Here is an 18,595-nt window from a genome sequence, read left to right on the forward strand (position 1 = left end):
TGGAGTCCGGAAGGGCTCTTAACCTTCTATTATCCTGGTCAGATAACCTTCTTTTTTATTTTGGTACACAATTTGCCCTCCAAAAAGAGGTTTTCATCTCAGGGTTAGCTCCTGTGCTTCATAATGCTTAGATTTTCCCAAGGCCGCTTTTGAACAGAACAGCCTTCAGGATCCAAATGGGTCCTTCCCAGATACACGTTGCATACAGACAACAAACCACTTTTTATCAAAACAGTCTAACCCCTAATCCGGATAAAGAATTCCCCTTTCTGCAGAGTGCCCACACTGTAAGATCGGTACATATACAAACACACACACATACACACAAGTATACAGTAAGTATATGTTTTCATGCAGCACTGTTCAAAGCTTTGTATATTTGCCAGCAGCCACATCACCCTGTAACTCACAACTGGCAGGTGTGAGCCTGGTCAGTACCTGGATGGGAGACCTCCTGGGAAAGTGAAGTTTGCTGTTGGAAGAGGTGTTAGTGAGGTCTGCTGTCTGTGTGGGTCTAATGCCCCAGTATAGTGAGAGGGACACTATACTGTAAAAGGAGAACTCTGTCCCCCCCCCCCACTGTTAGCTGATGTGTGGTGAGTGTACTGGTGCACTATGGCTGCCATCACATCATCCAGGTGGTGCTTTACACTGGTGGTGGAGGGGAGTCCCCATTACCTGTAAAGCTCTTTGAGTGTCCACAGAAACACTATTAAAATTATTATTATTATTCACTAATATCATAGCGCCCATCAACTCAATACTTACTTACATGGTATGAGGGTAGCATGGTGGCGCAGTGGTCTGTGTGGAGTCTGTACGTTCTCCGTGTTTGTGCGAGTTTTCTCTGGGATAGCTGGCACTGGTCTGAGTGGGTGAGTGGGTGAGCCCTGCGAGAGACTGGTGTACCCTGCCTTGAGCCCGTTGCTTTCTGGGATAGGCTCCAGCTGCCCTACAACCCTGAACTGGAAGAAGTGTTTAGAAAGTGGGCGAGTGGACGGCACCAGGTTTTAGCCATTTCGGCACCTCGGGCTTTCCCACATAGCATAAATATCACCCTGCTTTCCTGCAGTTATCCCAAAGAAATATGGGACAGCTCTTTACAAAGGGCTTTTTTTACATTATAATTTAAAAAATAAATTAGTTGTTAATACTTTTACAGTACACTTCTCCAGCACAGCAAGTGGAGCCTGGCTAGGCTGTCAAGTCTACAAACTCGATGTTAAAAAGGAACAATGTGCTGGACAGTGGAAACCAGGTATTTGAACTTTGCATGACAAGGCAGGCCCGAGATACGGTAGCACATTTTCTCATTCTGACAGCAGCACATTTTTACCATCATGCTGAATGACATCTGTAGTGCCTGGTCTTCCATAATACAGCACTACAAGACAAAAATAAAACCCAAGTGCATGGCAAAACGCCAAACCCCAGGGAATTCCAGCATCACTCCTTCAGATAATCAATGTTTTAATTAAAGTTAAGAGCCCATCAAGATAACTTGAATAGAGAACTTAAAATGGCACTCCACTTTATAGGAGTGCTGTTTCCAATAAGAAATGAAAAGCAGAGGGGAGCTGGCCGGTGCTTATAAAGATAAATGGGCACAGGGCGCCATTGATCATTGACTCAAACTTGTCATTAGCTGAGGGAAACCAGGATTCTTTAAGGGATGGAGCTCAAATGCTCAAGCACTGCCAAGGCTGACCGTGTGAAGCTGGCCAAGACATTCTGGGCCGGTTATAACACTTGATTCCTGATGCACACTGGGAAGCTGCGTCTCTGCAGGGCTAACGAAGCTGTGTCCACCACCCTCCATCAGAGGCTGAGCTTTGCTGGGCGAGCTGTGGGCTTGCAGTACCAAGGAAAAAGCCGTTAATTAGGGCGCAGGCAGGACAGTTCTGTCCCATGCTGGAATTGAGGTTGTGGCAATGATTCAAGAAATTGACTTAATCAATCTGAACTGATTCACTAATAAGTATTGAAGATGCCCACTCTGGTTTTAAACCTTTGCCGTGTTCACCTGACAAAAAACGTAATTCACCCATCCCCTCCAACCACCTTCGAACCACTTCTACCAATATAGGGCGGCACAGCAGTGCATCCTGGACGGGAGGCCAGACCATCACAGGGCACACACAGACACACACACTCACCCCTGGGACACTTTTCCCAGAAACGAATTAGCTTACCAGCACGTCTTTGGACTGTGAGAAGAAACCCATGAGAACAAGTGGAGAACAAACAAACCCCACACAGACAGCACTGCAGGTGCACATTTGAAACCAGAGCCCCAGCCCACTGTACCACTGTGCCTCCCCCCATTGATTTCATGTGAAATAAAAAAAACAGTTTTAAATGCCACTCTTCACTCACTGACATTGCTTGTAAAAAAGGAACAGCTGGCAAAGTTATCTTCATTTGTAATGCCGATGCAATGCCTAAGTCAATGCCTAAGTCTGCTTGCCTTGCAGGGCAGCGTTAATAGAAAACTAAAACAGCTGCACCCCAGCAGTACGACACACAGTTTGCCAACACTGGGCACTAGCATTTTGCAATGGTACTATTGTATTTCAACCCCAGGAAACAGAATACAGAAAAACAGAAATCCTGAACCCCAGAGAATTAAATGTTCCCCTAATGTCATCAAAACAGGCGTCAGACATTTAAAAGATTTTTAACATAAGATGTTACGAAAAAAGTCTGGAAGGTTTTGTTTTTGTTTTCCATGAAGGAATAGGATTGCTGTTATTTTCTTCTACACACCCTCTGGAGGAGTAACAGTGGGGAAAAAAAGGAAGGGCAAACGTCAAATCTCGAGAAGCAAAGCAAAACAGAAAGAGCATCCTGGCTCCCAGCTACTGCTTTTTTCATGGCCTGCTTGTTGCTATTACCATACGGTACGTTAGGAGGCTCACATCTAAGCATGCCAGCTGCAAACAAGACCGAGCTGACCTCAACATCTAGGCCAGCCCATCTGCACACAGGCAGGGAAGCACTTTTGTTTAATATACAAACCTAGAACAAAACATGTTTGTCCTTCTAAAATACTTGACATTCACTAGGAAATACAATTGGTCCAAATTTTGTATATTATCTTTAGTGAACTCTTTTTTCTTTATGTGCATATCGGTAGCTGTGAACTGCTCATTTTACGTTAAAAAAATTGGTGAGAAAAAAATCTTAACGCAACAGCGGGCTTCAGAATTAACTGCCCAGCCTTTGGACTTGATGGACCCAGTAAAGAATTTTAATTAAGTTTCTATTTAGCAAAGTTGTTGTCTTACAATTGTACTGGAAAGCAGGACAACTGTCAAACTTAGTTAACAAGGAGAGCAAAATGAGAGCTTCAAACTGGAACAGCTCAAATATACAGTGCACACTTTACTCAGCCGTTCGCATCCACTGCAAAGTCGGTACTGAAATGGCAATTAAAAATCAGCCTGGCTAAATGGATATACCGAAACCTAACTATCCTGCATTCTGTCGTCTCAGATGGATTGCCCCAGTTGTTCAAGCAGCAAGACTATTCTAGTTCTGTAAAAATGCGGTCTTTCTTTTAATGCAGTGAATTCATTAGTTACTCACATACTCACTATAGCTTAATGAAAACATTTAAGTGACGGAACCTACAACTTCTAAAGAACCGCCACTACTGCAGCTATTTCACATTCACCTGCACAAACCAGCCTTCGATACACTCCACTTAGGCAATGACAAGCAGTTTCTTTCTATTTGGTAACCAAGCCCTGAGACATTTACTCAAAAGCTTCAGGAAGGCTCGAGAGATGGACAAAGATTTTAAAAAAATCAAAATGTATTGAGAAATCACCATTTCATCACAAGTGGATCATTTACTCACTAAAAGAAACAAGTGTTGGAAAACAAGTCTGGAGCCTGCTCACCAGAGCAGTAAAGTCTAATAACTGGCAGCCTCTTGGAATGATGTGTCGTAGATGTGATCTAAAAGACTAACTCATACATCTGTGAATACTATGGACGTCACATGTCTTCTTGTTTTAATTTAGCAGCTCTGAAATGGATCCATAATCCCTTCTTTTAGAGGGCTTATCAACTCCATGAGCTGCTGTGAAGTGCAGCAGTCAGAAGGGTAGGGAAGATGGTCTACTCCAGTCCTACAGACCTGATACCCGAGGACGGAGGACTCACCTGATGACCGTTGACACAGGCGGGGCTGGGCCTTTGTCCTTCAGCTCCTGGACATTCACCACCTGCGGGACGTTCTTCAGAGTGGACTCTGTGAGGGATGTGCTGACAGCTAAAAATCAGTGCAAAGAAAATCAGACAAAGACAAAATTGGAGGTGATGAACATTAGCAAAGAACTTACGCATGCAATACGAATGACACAACCTCTCTATCAGCTGCATTATAAATGTATAATACTTCACTCGGCTTTAATATTTCTGTTTCAGAAACAGAACTGTGATGGCATGAGCAACTCAACTTTACCACACGGAGGACCAGGTTTAACATGGAGCAGAATTAAAACTCAATGTCACAGGTGCCAAAGTAGGCGATCAGATAAAACCAGCCAATCACAGGAGACGTCACACTACATGCCAATAAGGGCTCTGACATGGAGACAAAACGAAGATAATAATGGTATTAAAGATGAAGATGATGATAATAATTAGGGGGAATTTCTTAAAGAAACTAGAATAGATAACCTGACCAAACTGCAAAAATCTTTGTCTGGGATTGTTGAGAAAAAAACATGGAGACGAAATCTAGATCAATAAGCTAATAAACTAAATTAGCTTTATGGCCTCCACTAGATTGTTACTTTTCTTATATCTACACATTAAATCATTTAGCTTGCAGAGCACAATTGCTTTGATTCTTATCATCCAGATCTATTCATATACAGAAATAACTATAATACATATATTTATGTTAAAAACATTCAAGCTGCAAAATAACAAATAGGGAGGGAGATTGCTTTCTAGTTATTCTGAATATTTTCTTTTAGATGGAAGACATTATTTTACAAATCATTTCAGCCTCCTCCTGGTACTGCCAGAGCAGCAAAGCAATTTGCAGTAATAATGATGTTGCATGACAGTGGAATGAAATAGCTGCATCTGTGGTAACACTGTCAAGACTAATCACACAGCAAAGGACCTTGCAGATACAGCAAAGACAGCTCCACCAAGCTTCTGTTGCTGTATGGATAGCTTGCGCCCCCTGTTGGCAAGATGCCCTGCACTGCATTTGTTGTGCACACAAGGCTCAACTGTAAAGCAACATTCTGCTCTGGAGTGCGGACAGATTAAACATCCAATCATACATCTCCACAGGCAGATTTTTTTTGTCAGCAGATTTAAAACCCGAGATATCTTTGCCATTACACTCGTGATGCAAATTTCACGTGAAGAGATGTATAAAATTGGCAAGAAACCTCAAATGGAACCCACTCAGCACGCATTCCACAGACCCAGAGCAGGAGCGATCAGATCTGGCTCTCCCTGACAAGGAATGCGTCACTCGCACGCTGGTCTAGTCACTCCCGAAACGCCCCGCTGGGCTCTGACCCAGGCCGGCCGCTTACCTGGTTTCTGACTGGCCATCTGTCTGCGCAGGGCGGCCGCGGCAGCCGCCTGCTGGGCCGGCACCAGGACCGCCAGGCCCCTGTCTGCCGGCGGCGCGCCGTGCTTCACGGTCTTCGTGGCGAGAGCCGTGCTGTCCGCACCCCCAGCACTGATCTTAGGAGTCGGCACTGAAGAAAAGCAGGAAAAAAATGAAAAATCCCGGAGCACTGTGCCGCTTCGAAGTATTCCTTCATCACGGAGGCACACCTTTGCTAAACTGGGCACTGGCAAAGCCATGTGCCAGGAAGACGTTCCTTAAGTCACAAAGACGAAACTGGTGGCACCCACAAAACAAGTCACGCAGGCTTCAGCTGGATTTCACAGGAGTAATCCGATCTTTGCTTCTGGTACTGAATCGTAATGACATTTCAGCCCGCCAGCATGCTGCTGGTTCGCTAATCTGTTCGCTACACCACTGCCCCTTGTGCAGACCTGCACTTCTGCAAAGCCGAGGGAGCTGCTCGTGTTACAATCTGACCTGGGCTGAGGATGGAGCCAGGACCAGGGACAGGGCCCGGCCCGAGGCCCGCGTGGACCTTGCTGAAGGGGGTGGACTGGGTGGTGAAGCCGGGCTGGATGGAGGGCGTGCGGACCACAGCGGGGTGTCGCGGCACAGACAGGGGGCTCTCCTCCAGCTCCTCCGCCTGCGGGTCTTCGGGCTCCAGGGCTTGGGACTGCGAGGAGGTGGAGCTGACGTCATCCAGATCCTCGAAATACTTGGGCGAGAGGAAGGCTGACCTGGACAGGTTTGCTGTTCAAGAAAGCACAACCCAGCTGACTCTGCATGCACATTTTTAACAACTGATACATGATCTCAAAATCTGTTTGTGCTTGTAAAAATCTGTTCTTACTTCACCAATACTGAAGCGTAAAGCCGATCAGGGTATAATGCTATAATATAGCAGTAATGATCATTTACATTTTGTTGACTTTCCATTGGATGAAAGGGGTTATTTTGCAGCAACCGATGGATACAAGCTATTTGTACCTGGAGCTGTGGATCGAACAGGAGGGGTGTTCCTCTTGGAAAGGAAATTTCTCAGCTGGGACTGCTTCACTGGAGACATCTTAGCTGAAATAAAGACAAAGAAATGACAGCAAGAAAGATTTGCACAGCAAAACACCTATAAAGAAACAAAACAATCATTTGTCATTATTAATGCTTTACAGGTTACATCTGGCAATTGGAATCTCTGCAATACTAAAAAACACAAGAATGTACAAAAGCACATTAACATATTCCTTCTCTGCTGTTTATGTAAACGGGAAGACTGCAGTTCGTTTGGAAATATTTTCAGTGAATTACTTTTACCTGGAGATTTGGAAGGTGCTTTGGGGCTGGTTTCTAAACTGGCTTTCAGCAGGGCACGGCGCAAACTCTCCAGTTCATTATCCAATCTGCAAAACACAGATTTTCACGGGGGAGTGTTAAAACTGCAGAAAAAAGCAACATCAGTCAAGCTGTGTTTGTTGTAGTTGTAATTGTAACAATATTAAAAGAGCAGCAGTCAACAATATTAAACCTTCCTACAATTTACCATAGATTTTACCGTAATTACCATTACTCTGAAGAGCACTGATCTTTCAGCAAGACAGTTTTCCCTAAAGGGAGCGCAATTATCGGTCACTGTCCTTTAATAAGGAACAGTTTCGGATTTCTCCATCACTGTGGACTGCTCAACATTGAAGCCTTACAAAGCTGGCGATTTGTTGCAAAATCAAATAAAATTATGGCACGAAATTTTTCTGTGCTGCTTCAGTACAAAACTTCATTTTGGCAAAACACTAATCCAATCCAAGACCTGTTTTTTAGATCAGGGACATACTTCTGAATACTTCAAATGGATTCACCTAAAAGGGGAAAACAAACATACAATTGAATGACCAGGTGAAAAGTCTCCCTTCCCCTACCACCTAGCAAGCATCTCCTCATCTAAGTCCACTGCGCTTTGAATTCCAAACATGGTTTTCACAGCCTGATGTGACTGGGGTCAACAACACAATTTGACTTCAGATGGCACGATGATGTGACAGCACCCTCCCCCTGCGCTCCTTGATGCAGGCAGCCTCTTCATCAGCACAAGGGAGAGATCCGGATGACCTACCCCTGCACAGTGGGCTGCGGTGAGGCCTGGCCAGAAACGCTCCGCTGGGAGGTCTTGCTATACAGCCTGAGATCCTGCAAGCTTTTCACCAGCAAGCCGAGCTTCTGCTTCTGCTGATTGATGATGCCCAGGTTGTTGGCAAGGGCATTGAACAAAGCTTCTCTCTCCGGAACGACAAGATGCCTGATCAAAAGGAGGGGAGAAAAAAAACAACAACCAATCATGTCAGGATGAAGGATGCAGACAGAGTTGTGTGTAGAAACACAACTCGTAATTATAACCCCAGATTAAAATCTGATCTCCAAAAGCAGGATAATGGTTATTTATTCACCTGTTCTTTTACTACAAAAGCATTATTATCTTTTTTATATATAAAATTGGCTCGTGACTTGCTTTATACAATTACATAATGTATAGTGGCGCATTACAAAACACAGAGGGAATAGTATTAAAGCTATTAATAGGGCTATACTAGGCAGATACATCTACCAAACGTGTAGCATCAGCATTCTGCAAACAAATTACACAGTGAAGCAAAACAGTGAGATAAAACAGCTGAACGATTACAGCAGATACTGCTCAGGCAATGTAGTACTGCACAGGCAGGTCTCTCAGCAAAACATCTTACTTCTGTTTCTTCTTCTTCTCAAGCTGCTTCTCCCACTCCAGATCAAGGACGCCATTCACATCTTCCACAGCAAACTTGATGTACTGGTACAACCTCCGAATTTCCTTAAAGAAACGCAAAATCGGACAACTGGACATCTTGCAGGGTTGAAGGGAAAGGATTTTAGCATGGAATTGCTTTGTTAGTCATTCCTGATACCTGTGTAAGGAACAGTGGATATTGCAACTACAGTGCAAGTTTTAATTCACCTAACCTTGGATGCCAAGACGTTGATAGGATGTCTTCACATTTACATCGCACATATGCAATCGCTGAAGAGCCAGGGATCCCATCCTGTCTCGTATTACCTTCAACTGCTCCTCACTCCTGGGGTCCAGAGGCTTCTTGTACAGCAGCTGCAAGTATTCCCGATCCTTGTTGAGCTCATTCTGCGATCTGGCTTCCTCTACGCCCGCAAATCCCTCCAGCATGCTGGTCTTTAAAGTGCTGATGTCCCCATGGAGAGACTGTGTACAAGGACAGAAAGACACCAGTCTGGATGTGGAAGGATTCCTTATCAGCCCAACTAGGTTTCTTAGCACTGCTGTAAAATCCTGAGCCTCGTGACTCTGCTTTCTCTGCTCTTTCTTATTAATCTAGTTTTAAGATGCAATTTTTTCCCCCAGAAATGATATGCACACCTCAGTCGTCTCTTTGATCTCCAAGATGAAGGTGTGAAGATCCTCCGATTCATTCCTCAGCTCCTTCATCTGCCCTGGGTTGCCCACGCTGAAATCCGCCTTCTCTGTACGAGCTTTCAGGTCATCCAGCTCCTTCTGGAAGTGAGCGATCTACATGGTACACACAACAAACAAAAACACCTACATGAGTTACACAGTCAAGTAGGGGTCAAAACACTCACCACAAATAAAGCTAGAAGACATTACATTATTTTCTGCCCTTTCCATTGATTCATTCCTTTTCTAACTTCTTAGTTTCTTCTAGAGAGTTCCTAACTGCCAATTCGGGGTTGCCAGGGAGTCGGAGCATACACCCTGGACAGGACCACAGTCCATTGCAGAGCAGTCACAGAGAAACAGACACGCATACACTCACACCAGGGCCAACCTTCCCAGAAGCCAATTAAACATCAGTAAGACTGTGGGAGGAACTGGAGCTCCAAGAGGAAACCCACGTGAATACAGGGAGAACATACAAGCTCCACACAGACAGCACCCCAAGTCCGCAACTGAACCCAGGGCCCCAGCGCTGCAAGGCTGCAATGCTAACCATTGTGCCAGTGTGCCTCCCCAATACAATTCATGTGAAATAAAAACAGTTTTAAATGCAACTCTTCACTCACATTGCTTAGCATTTGTTAACAAAGAGACTCTGCTAAAACATCCATTTTTACTAGAAGGGTTATAGTATATTACAAGGACCTGAAATTAAAGTGAAGCATACTCACAAAAAAAAAATCTGAAATTTGGTTAATTGTCCTTTTCTGCGCAGGTCTGGTTTTATCTAGTCCTTACCTCCTCCAGTATTCCTGTCATGATGGGGTCAGAATCCTTCCTCTGCTGCAGCTGTTTCTCCAGCTGAGTCTTGACTGAGACGGGGGTCTGCTGGAGAAAGAGTGCGCGTTCAGGTGAGCTTGAGAATGCATGCAGATGCAAGACGATTGTCAGCTCTCAACAGTTAGGGGTTGGTATTAAAAATATTTGTTGATCCTAAACTGAAAATAATAATTCAGCACTTGGAAAACAAAAGATACCATCTCTTCAAATAAACGGTTTTAGTCCATGGTCACAGCACTGCCATACCTGAGGAGTGGCTGTTCTGACTGGGGCCTGAGCAGAGGAGCTTGGCTTCTGTACCACCGGCGTGGGTGTGAAAGTCTGTGCTTGCCGGGCAGGGACTGGACAGAGGGCAGAAGCACAGTAAAATCGCTACAGTCACACTCTGCAAAGAAATGGCAATGTCTTGCCCTGGAAAGCCACAATCAATCTGGTGTCAAAGGTCAGGCATGAACCATCAATTTCTTAACACTTAACCAAAACAATTAGCTGTCAATTAACACATTTCTTCACCTTTAGCACATATATGTATTTAAAATCAAAATAATTAATGTAGCAACATAGCAATAGCATTTAAGAAGCACACCTGAGCTGGCGGCAGCCTTGCTGGAGCCAGGCAATGGGGTGGACTGGTTGACCGGCCCCGGGAAGCTGGCCTTGGGCGCGGGGGTGAAGAACTGCTGAGGGCCCCCTGCTGCTGGGGCAGGAGTGTCCACAGCCGAAAACCTGGACAGGAGAAACGCACTGTGATCGCCAGGGGCAGTGTCTTCACTTTCCCTGTCTGTGGACTGTGAGCAAGACTCATAGCTCGTCTACAACCCTTAGAGCCTCTCCACAAGAAAAGAAAAAAACTTGTAATAACAATAGTTTTCTGGACACTCAAAGCGCTTTACAGGTCATGGGGACTCCCCCACCACCCCCACCAGTGTGCAGCCCCACCTGGATGATGCTCCAGTCCTCTCACACACCAGCTCTCAGTGGGGAGGAGAGGAGAGTAATGAAGCTGGTTCAGAGATGGGAGGCCATGATTGGTAAAGACCAGGGGGAAACTTGGCCAGGACACCAGGGTAACACCCCTACTCTTTCTGAGAAACGCCCAGGGATTTTAATGACCATGGGAAGTTATTTCCCTGGTTAAATGTCTCTTACTTACACAGATAAGCAAATTAAATAAGCAATTACACTCATTTAATTAGTTGCCGTGAGACTTTTCAGCCCCGATCCACCCTACCTCTCACTGAGGTTCGTCTTCACCGCGGGCGTGGCCGGCTCGGGGACGCTCCTGAAGCCGCCCAGGGGCGAGGAGCCGACCGGCGGCCCGGAGGGTCTCTCGCCCGCGGGCTTCGCTGCGGGAGCGCTGAAGGAGAAGGCCGAGGCAGAGGGGGCCGAGGACAGGGGTCTGGGGGCCGCGGCGGTGAAGGAGAAGCCTGCAGCTCCGGACGAGGGGGCAGCCGGGCCCGGTCTGCAGGAGGCCGGGGAGCCCAGAGAGAAGGCGGAGGGGGCGGAGGGGGCTGTGGGGAGCTGCGCGGCGGACGCGAAGGAGAACCCTGAGCCCAGACCGCCACCGGGGCCCGGAGCCGCAGCAGGGGGCCCGGCTGGGGTAAACAGCACAGAGGCGGGAGCCGGGGTCGAGGCCGGAGGCCTGAGCGCAGGAGGCCCTGCCGGTATACCTGCACTGTAAGGTGGAGGAGAGCCAGCACCTACAGCAAGATCAGCCAAATAAAAAACAAAGATTAGGGGTCGAGAAGGGATGGAAAAAGAAACAAATGCTCTTTTGTGCTCATGACGCTTGTGAGGCCGAGGCGATGATGTGTTACTGACCATACATTAGTACGGTGATAATAAATAATACAGTAAGATCTAGGGTCCACTTCTGCTCATTTCCCTCGAGAAAACTGAATGGATTAGTGCTGGAATTGCCAAGAAGGTTCATATTTTGATGCATGTATGCCTCACCAACACAGACTGATTATAAACGTCTGCTTTGTAGGAATACAAGACAATACTATGCCCTCATCAACCTTGAAATGCGTCGTTCAAAGCAGTAAGCTGTTGCATTAAAAACCCTGAAGGACTCACTGGCGCTGGGCTGCCTCTCGCCCTCCACGGGCAGGCTGACTGGCACAGTGCACAGCTGCTTCACCCCTGGGTTCTGGTTGATGAGATAGAAGGGGCACAGAACCCCATCAGTGGACAACAGCATCAGGATTGGGGCCGGAGGAAGTGTCTTCTCCTCACCTGCAACAGAGAGCAGTGACATTCTTAAAACTGCCAATTATTTTCTGTGTTCAACAAAGCACATCGGAATCGCCAACTGTTTATCCACTGGGCTTGACAGTTCCCAGAAGTCTCTGCGACATGGATGTCAGCCTTCAGCTGCCCTCAGAGAAACTAGGCGCCGCTTCCTGGGAAACTCTGTCACAGAGTAAGTCGGCTCCTGGTGTGTACCAGACTCAGAACTACACTCTGAGCTCTAGCGTAGCGTCTTCATGAGCCGAGCCCCTGGCCCCCCAAAGAGGTTTTAAAATTAGACCCAAAGACACAAGAGTCCCGGTCATTAAGATGAAGCACTCACTGATAGGGATCTCCTCCTGGCTGGTGTAATCGATGGCCACCCCCAGGGGCAGGGTGTCGTCATTGTTCATCGTCACGGGAAGTTCAGCCCTGCTGGCATCCTCCAACAGCCACAGTTCCCAGCTTGTCTGAGGAGAAGGTGACAAACAAAACCAGAATAAAGCAGTGTCACACACTGCTAAGAAATGAATGGCTAAACACCACACGCAATAAAACTCTTTATCTACAACGTCACAGAACCTGAAGAAGAGTACAGGAGTCATTTTAAATTCACACTGTTCTTTGCCACATTTTACAGGTTAGCGCTGTAAACAATTCCACCTTAAAACCTCATCAGATTCCTTGGATTAAATCTCTACAAAATACAATTCCAAATTCAGCTGTTTATCCCAGCACCATCTCTGATGAAAGATCTCAGGCCACAGCCTTGTAGAAAACTTTCTGAAGCGCTTATATCTCGCATGTTTCGGTACGACAGGCAATCCAGCGACGATCTGACTAAAACGGCTGCTGATACCTTGTCATCCTGCTTGGCGATGATGCTGACTTCAATGGAGGCTGCTGATGCTGCTAGAACTATGTCCCTGTGGAAATGGGAGAAATTGTCAATTAAAAAAGAATCACAAACTGTATTACAAAGATGCATTCCACAGCTGCACACAAAGTCAGAGTATACGTTTAAGCAAAACAAGCGTTTATAACAGACACATGGCTCAAGAAAGGGGCTTGAGAGTGGATCTGTGTCTGCAGGTGAGCTCAAAGGAACAGAAAGAGGTCAATTTCATGCCAAAAAGTACAAAGTGCAACTAAAACAATGTTTTAGCTGTGGAGCTTCTTCAGGTGTAGTACAAGACTATGCAGGCAAATTGCCGTGTTCTTCTTCCTTACCCTTTTCAGAATGCAATATAACTCCTGTGTGACGTGCATTTAATTTGTGTTTTACAGTGCAAATAAAAAAAATGTTTGGGAGCACAGAAAATAAATTGAAATGGCTTTGAAAAATTAAAAAGTAGTTTATATTACACTTTAATTTGACTGGAGACAGACCAACCAGGCTGCCCAAAACCCCAAGCATGAAAGGAGGTAGAATTATACAGTACCCTTTTCTGTTGGAAATAAACCTCAAAATCAGATTAATATTACATTAAACCCAGGTATAAAGCTCACCAGTCTTCTACGTGGCTCAGGAAGTAATGGTGCTGTCTCTCGGCGCAGGACCCATAAACAATATCGTTGAAGTTCAGGTACCTTTCCTCTCGCTTCTCATCTTTTTTCTTTAGAGCACAGAAGAAAACAGCACACCGAAATAACCTCAGACTGCAGATAAACCATACAGCAAAACACTGTTTCAAGTCGCACCTTCCCTGCGATGTTTGATTCCAAAATTAATCCTCAGTCAGCAGTGACTGCCATTGAGATGTAATGAGAAACAACTCAGCAGGGTGTTATTAATGTCACGCAGTTTGTGGTATGTATGCATATCCGTGGTATGTAAATAAGTTCCTGTGTTTAAACTTCCTATAGGTGCGGTTAGCACTCAGCAGACCTGGGAATGAGACAATAGAAAAAGCGAGGTAAGGCACACTGGGCGCCTTCTGTACGTACAGGAAGGGAGACCACCACCAGGTCTGGGGGAGTCTCCAAGGCATCGTCGGCAGCCGTGTACACCACAGCAAACACATAGGTACTGAGCCACAGCACATCCAGCACTGAGAAGACAAAAACACTCACGTCAGGAAAGCTGCGCTTCGAAAAACACAAAACAAGACTGGGATACATACTAACTCCAGGGCATGTAATTCTAGTCCTTGTTTGTCACTTATTTGAACCAGATACTTATAACTGGCAATAAATATCACTGCTGCTTCCAGGGATGCATCAATGAAGTCTAAGGGGCAATAAAACCAGAAGGATTAATCCTCACTTACTACATCGAACTGTAAGCCTCTTTATGAAGCATTTAATCAGCAATACATGAGTAAATCAATAGAAATGGGGCTTTAGGAACGCATGTAGAAGAATTGCTTTAATGAGCTGCCAAATTCAGCTTCACTGAATTTCTCTTAGATCTTTTCCATGGTGAGCATTTTGCTTTGCATCAGCTGCGTACTTTATCGTCAAGAAAAAGATCATCTAACCTTTAGCTTGATTGTCAGAACTGTAGAAATGTGGACAGGGGATCACTTTCTTCTCTTGCAGGGTCTAAGAAAAAAAACATTTTTTAAAATATATTAAAATCAGGAAAGAATCTCATAGTAAATGACTCTTGTGGCAACAGACTTCATATCATATTGAGAACACCACAAAAGAATAATATTAAATTGAGAAAAAATTGCCTTGGTTTTCAAAAGAGTTAAGTTATACCGTACTACTGGTAATGAATGTTTCAGCCTTGTGGCCTTGTTTTAAGAAATGTGCAAAAACAGATATTAAGTTTAACTTGTATTAAATATCCAGCTTTTTTGCTGCATCTTTTAACTCTATAAACTGAAGTAGATCAAGACGCCATTTAAATGAATCAGTGCAAGAAATTATTATTAATGCATTTTTTATCCTTTTTGCATGAGTGAACAAACTTACAGGGGAATACTGGGTCACAGTGGCATTTTTCTTTCCAGCAGCCACCTGCTTGCCTTTGGGACTCCAGCAGACTGGATGAAAAATAAGCGTCGCAAAAAACAATTAACTTCATTTAAATATTTAAAAAAATATCAGGGAAAATACTGTTTTTTCTTTCTACACCCTACGTGCAACCTGTTCACCACAGTATCACTTCAACAAGCTTTATCCAACACATTGATGTGAAGGATTGACAACCTTTAACTGAGCAACACCAACTGATAAAGGAGAATATTAATTTGACAAATCACAAAAATAGAGATGAAGGGAAATCTCTCTCTCTCCCTACCACACGGTACATGTAACTTTAGATATGTCAATACAACAACAGTGCTTTAAGGCCTTGCACCTGCATCACAACCCATTAAACAGATCTGTTCATCTTAATGGGCTGAGCACACTAATCTTGGGGCGGATTAGCCACGGAGGAGCACGCTCACCACATGTGATTCCCTCAGTGGGGGGCAGCTGAGCCTGCAGCTTGGCGCTGTCCAGGACCTCCAGAACCAGCATGCTGCCGTCGGACAGGCAGGCCGCCAGGAGGGAGGGCAGGGCCGGGTTCCACTTCAGGTCCTTCACCGAGGTCCCCGGCTGCACGGCCGGCCTGAGGCTGGTGAACGGCAGCTTCTCTGGCCTGGCCTGAGGGGAGAGGCACGGCCACGTCAACGCGGTGACCTTCTCCTTCCTTCCTGACGTTAAAGCTGGAGCTGCCACGAGCGCTGGCACTGAATGACAGGCTATACGGCAGGTACACTCAGCCTCAGGGCTGCTATTCAAGTGAGCTGCGCTGCCAACAGGTGGGGAATCTGTTCACTGCCAGCGGGGAGGATGTATTGCTTTGTGTTATAAAGCTGCAGTCAAACGCAGTCTTTTTTAAGAAACATGCAACTACAGTGGTTCATGCTCGTCTCCATCCTCTGCTGGAAAGCTATTTTTCCCATTAATGCTTGAAAGCTCTTTTACAGAAAACCTCCTCTAAAGCTCCAGGGAGACGAGATGACAGAAGGAGCTTTCAGTGCAGAAAGCCTACCTTATTGAGCAGAGTTCGGACGTCAAAGAAAGACAATTTCACCCCCCCCTCAGCGGACAGCGTGCACACAGACAGGGTGAGCTCGTCACAGCTCAGAGCCACATGGTGCACAGGAGATTCCAGAGCAACGCTTGTGCCTTTTACACCCTCCACTGAAAAACAGAGAAATCCAGATGAATTCCTGCATCAACATGAAACACAGCCACAATAAAACTGCAAAACAAGAACATACCATAGCAACACAAAACTGATAACATAATTGATCAAAATATAATTATCACGAGTATTGTATACAACTAAAAGCACAAGTTATGCTAATCTTTTACAGATTGTGCACAAGGATACACATAAGGCTCCTATAACACAGCAATCTGATTTGGTTTAGAGCTGTGGGAATCTTCTTAAATTCATACAGGTAAAGCAAAAACAAATGTTTTTAATATTGCATTTGTTTACTGCACCCTGTCTATGCAAGAGTACTCAAAATTATTTTACAGGCTTTAGAGAGCTATACAATTTTGGACCAAAATGTTAGGGTACAGATCCTAAGTCTGAATTTGATACAGGCAAGTGCAAGGATTTTCTCTGGCTTGACTATATTGTTTAAATCTAACTGGAAACCAATCAGCTATGATCCATGTTCACACTCTGCTCAGAAGTAAACACCCTCTGAAGTCACACTGTACCTATTTCGTTGGGATTGCCCTCAATCCGGTTTGCTGCAACGATGTCACAGGTTTGGAACACTTTGAGCTCCGTGTCATAGCCTATAAAAGTCAGCCCATACTTGTTGGAAACTGCAAGCAGGCTAGACCTTTCTTTCGGCAACTCCTCTGGGGTGTCAAAAATGCGGATCTTCTTCATCTGCCTAAATTGAAAATCCTGCAAACAACAAATAAAAAGCATTTAAGCCGTGCACCAACTCTTTGTCCTCCTTAAAGTCTCTTGTAAAAACTGTTTACTGAAGTAACAGACACTGACAGTGCTGTACAGTTACGTTACAGTCTGTGGACCTCAGACATGAAGTTTATCCCTCAGTCGCAGAGGCAGCATTCCACAAGAACAAGATCTGTTTTTTGCAAAATTATTAAATAGCACCACCTTCCATTCCAGCAGGAATAAGACGGATTGACATATGTATACGATAAATTCAGAACTTTCGAAACGAAGAAATGAAAGTGAAAACAACACAGGCTCAAATGTTTGCCGGCATCCTCGTAGATAATGGGTATGGAATAGAAAAAACGTAAAGCCTAATCTAACATTTCATCAAGAAAATAATTTGAATGCTTAACTTAAAAATATCTTATAACTCTAAGGCAAATAGCACATTACAAAATAAGAAAATACATTCTAGACATACGAAAGTGTGACAGGAGTATCTAAATACTTTTTTAAGAATAGCTTTATCGTGTTTCGACAATCACAGCTGTCACTCAACCACGGCAAAAGTCTTAAGAGAGGCAAACCACGAAGATGTCGTGCACTTGGTACTGCAAATCGACCAATGTAAACTGAAAGCTTCACAAATTTTCAAACACTTACCTTCATTTCCCTTTCGGGAATTGCGTCCAAATCGTCGCTCATCTTGTATCACCGCAAAAGCAACGGCAAATTAATAAATGCAATAGGAGAAAAACAGTCAACTGTTTTAAGTTTCAAAGTAGTCTGAAACTCAAATTCGCAATAGTTTCATGAGTCTTCTGACACCATCATGGCTTCTGTCTCAGTGCGACTGAGAATCAACACATCCGTCGCATGTCTTACGTCACAGATTCAAAACTATGGCGCCTCCCCTTGAGAAAATCAATTCACTGTATTATCCGTCACGATGTCGTGTTAAACATGACTAAAATTGATTTAAAAAATTAAAAGTGTTTCATTAGCTATTTCTGTGCATGTAAAACTTTTCAACCTCTTGTCCTGGCTGGAAAATTGAATTCCTCAGGAAAGTTACAGTGTAATGTATCAGGAAAATGTTGTTAGAAAATTTAAACTGATGAGCTAAAATACATATTGTGTGTGTGACAATACTTGCTACGTGCTAATATATGACATAAATTAAAGTAATACAAAACTAAATGGTTAAAAATAAAACACCACTTGGAAAACTCACAATACTAAAATAGTCCACAATGTGGCGCTGTTTTTCTAATAGTTTCCTTACAGAGCTCCGTGAAGTTGGCCCCCCTACAGAGCACAAACGATCAAACCCACTTCATTCGTTTGTGCAAGTTTGTGCCGCTTTCGTTCCCAGACATAGCACCTTGTCTTTCCGCTGATCATGTAACCATGCACGGCGACCTTGACCTCCAGTGACCCCGCCTTTACACGTCCCTTGGTGCGTGTTTATTGAAGAAGGAGACGGTGAGAAACTGATCATTTCAGGGTTTTTTTAAAAGCACACACTGCTACGAAGTATTAAGACGTGCTCGTTAAAGCCTCTTGGTAAGAACATGCAATTGTTTGCTAG

The 18,595-nt window shown here is 44.6% G+C and overlaps 1 protein-coding gene across 4 annotated transcripts in view; it reads right to left on the reverse strand.

The window, feature by feature from the left end:
- The window catches only part of nup214 (nucleoporin 214), a 59,343-nt gene extending 41,416 nt beyond the window's left edge, over positions 1-17,927 (reverse strand). For 2 of the 4 annotated variants that reach the window (XM_088614703.1, XM_088614701.1), the window contains exons 1-24: positions 17,668-17,925; positions 16,809-17,004; positions 16,123-16,274; positions 15,533-15,731; positions 15,054-15,124; positions 14,612-14,675; positions 14,079-14,182; positions 13,641-13,747; positions 12,991-13,057; positions 12,475-12,601; positions 11,979-12,137; positions 11,131-11,599; positions 10,486-10,625; positions 10,146-10,240; positions 9,858-9,947; positions 9,024-9,173; positions 8,691-8,849; positions 8,344-8,447; positions 7,716-7,898; positions 6,923-7,008; positions 6,599-6,682; positions 6,089-6,361; positions 5,571-5,738; positions 4,171-4,279 (exon numbers count right to left, since the gene is read on the reverse strand). In XM_088614703.1, coding sequence (XP_088470829.1) covers positions 4,171-4,279; positions 5,571-5,738; positions 6,089-6,361; positions 6,599-6,682; positions 6,923-7,008; positions 7,716-7,898; positions 8,344-8,447; positions 8,691-8,849; positions 9,024-9,173; positions 9,858-9,947; positions 10,146-10,240; positions 10,486-10,625; positions 11,131-11,599; positions 11,979-12,137; positions 12,475-12,601; positions 12,991-13,057; positions 13,641-13,747; positions 14,079-14,182; positions 14,612-14,675; positions 15,054-15,124; positions 15,533-15,731; positions 16,123-16,274; positions 16,809-17,004; positions 17,668-17,709 — 3,398 coding nt within the window. In that variant the 5' untranslated portion in view covers positions 17,710-17,925. Of the gene's footprint in view, positions 1-4,170; positions 4,280-5,570; positions 5,739-6,088; positions 6,362-6,598; positions 6,683-6,922; positions 7,009-7,715; positions 7,899-8,343; positions 8,448-8,690; positions 8,850-9,023; positions 9,174-9,857; positions 9,948-10,145; positions 10,241-10,485; positions 10,626-11,130; positions 11,600-11,978; positions 12,138-12,474; positions 12,602-12,990; positions 13,058-13,640; positions 13,748-14,078; positions 14,183-14,611; positions 14,676-15,053; positions 15,125-15,532; positions 15,732-16,122; positions 16,275-16,808; positions 17,005-17,667 lie in introns of all 4 variants that reach the window. The other 2 variants (XM_088614702.1, XM_088614700.1) reach the window with 2 other exon arrangements.
- Positions 17,928-18,595: the final 668 nt, after the last annotated feature.

Source organism: Lepisosteus platostomus, chromosome 21 (genome assembly GCF_059453375.1).
Source record: "Lepisosteus platostomus isolate fLepPlt1 chromosome 21, fLepPlt1.hap1, whole genome shotgun sequence".
NCBI lineage: Eukaryota > Metazoa > Chordata > Actinopteri > Semionotiformes > Lepisosteidae > Lepisosteus > Lepisosteus platostomus.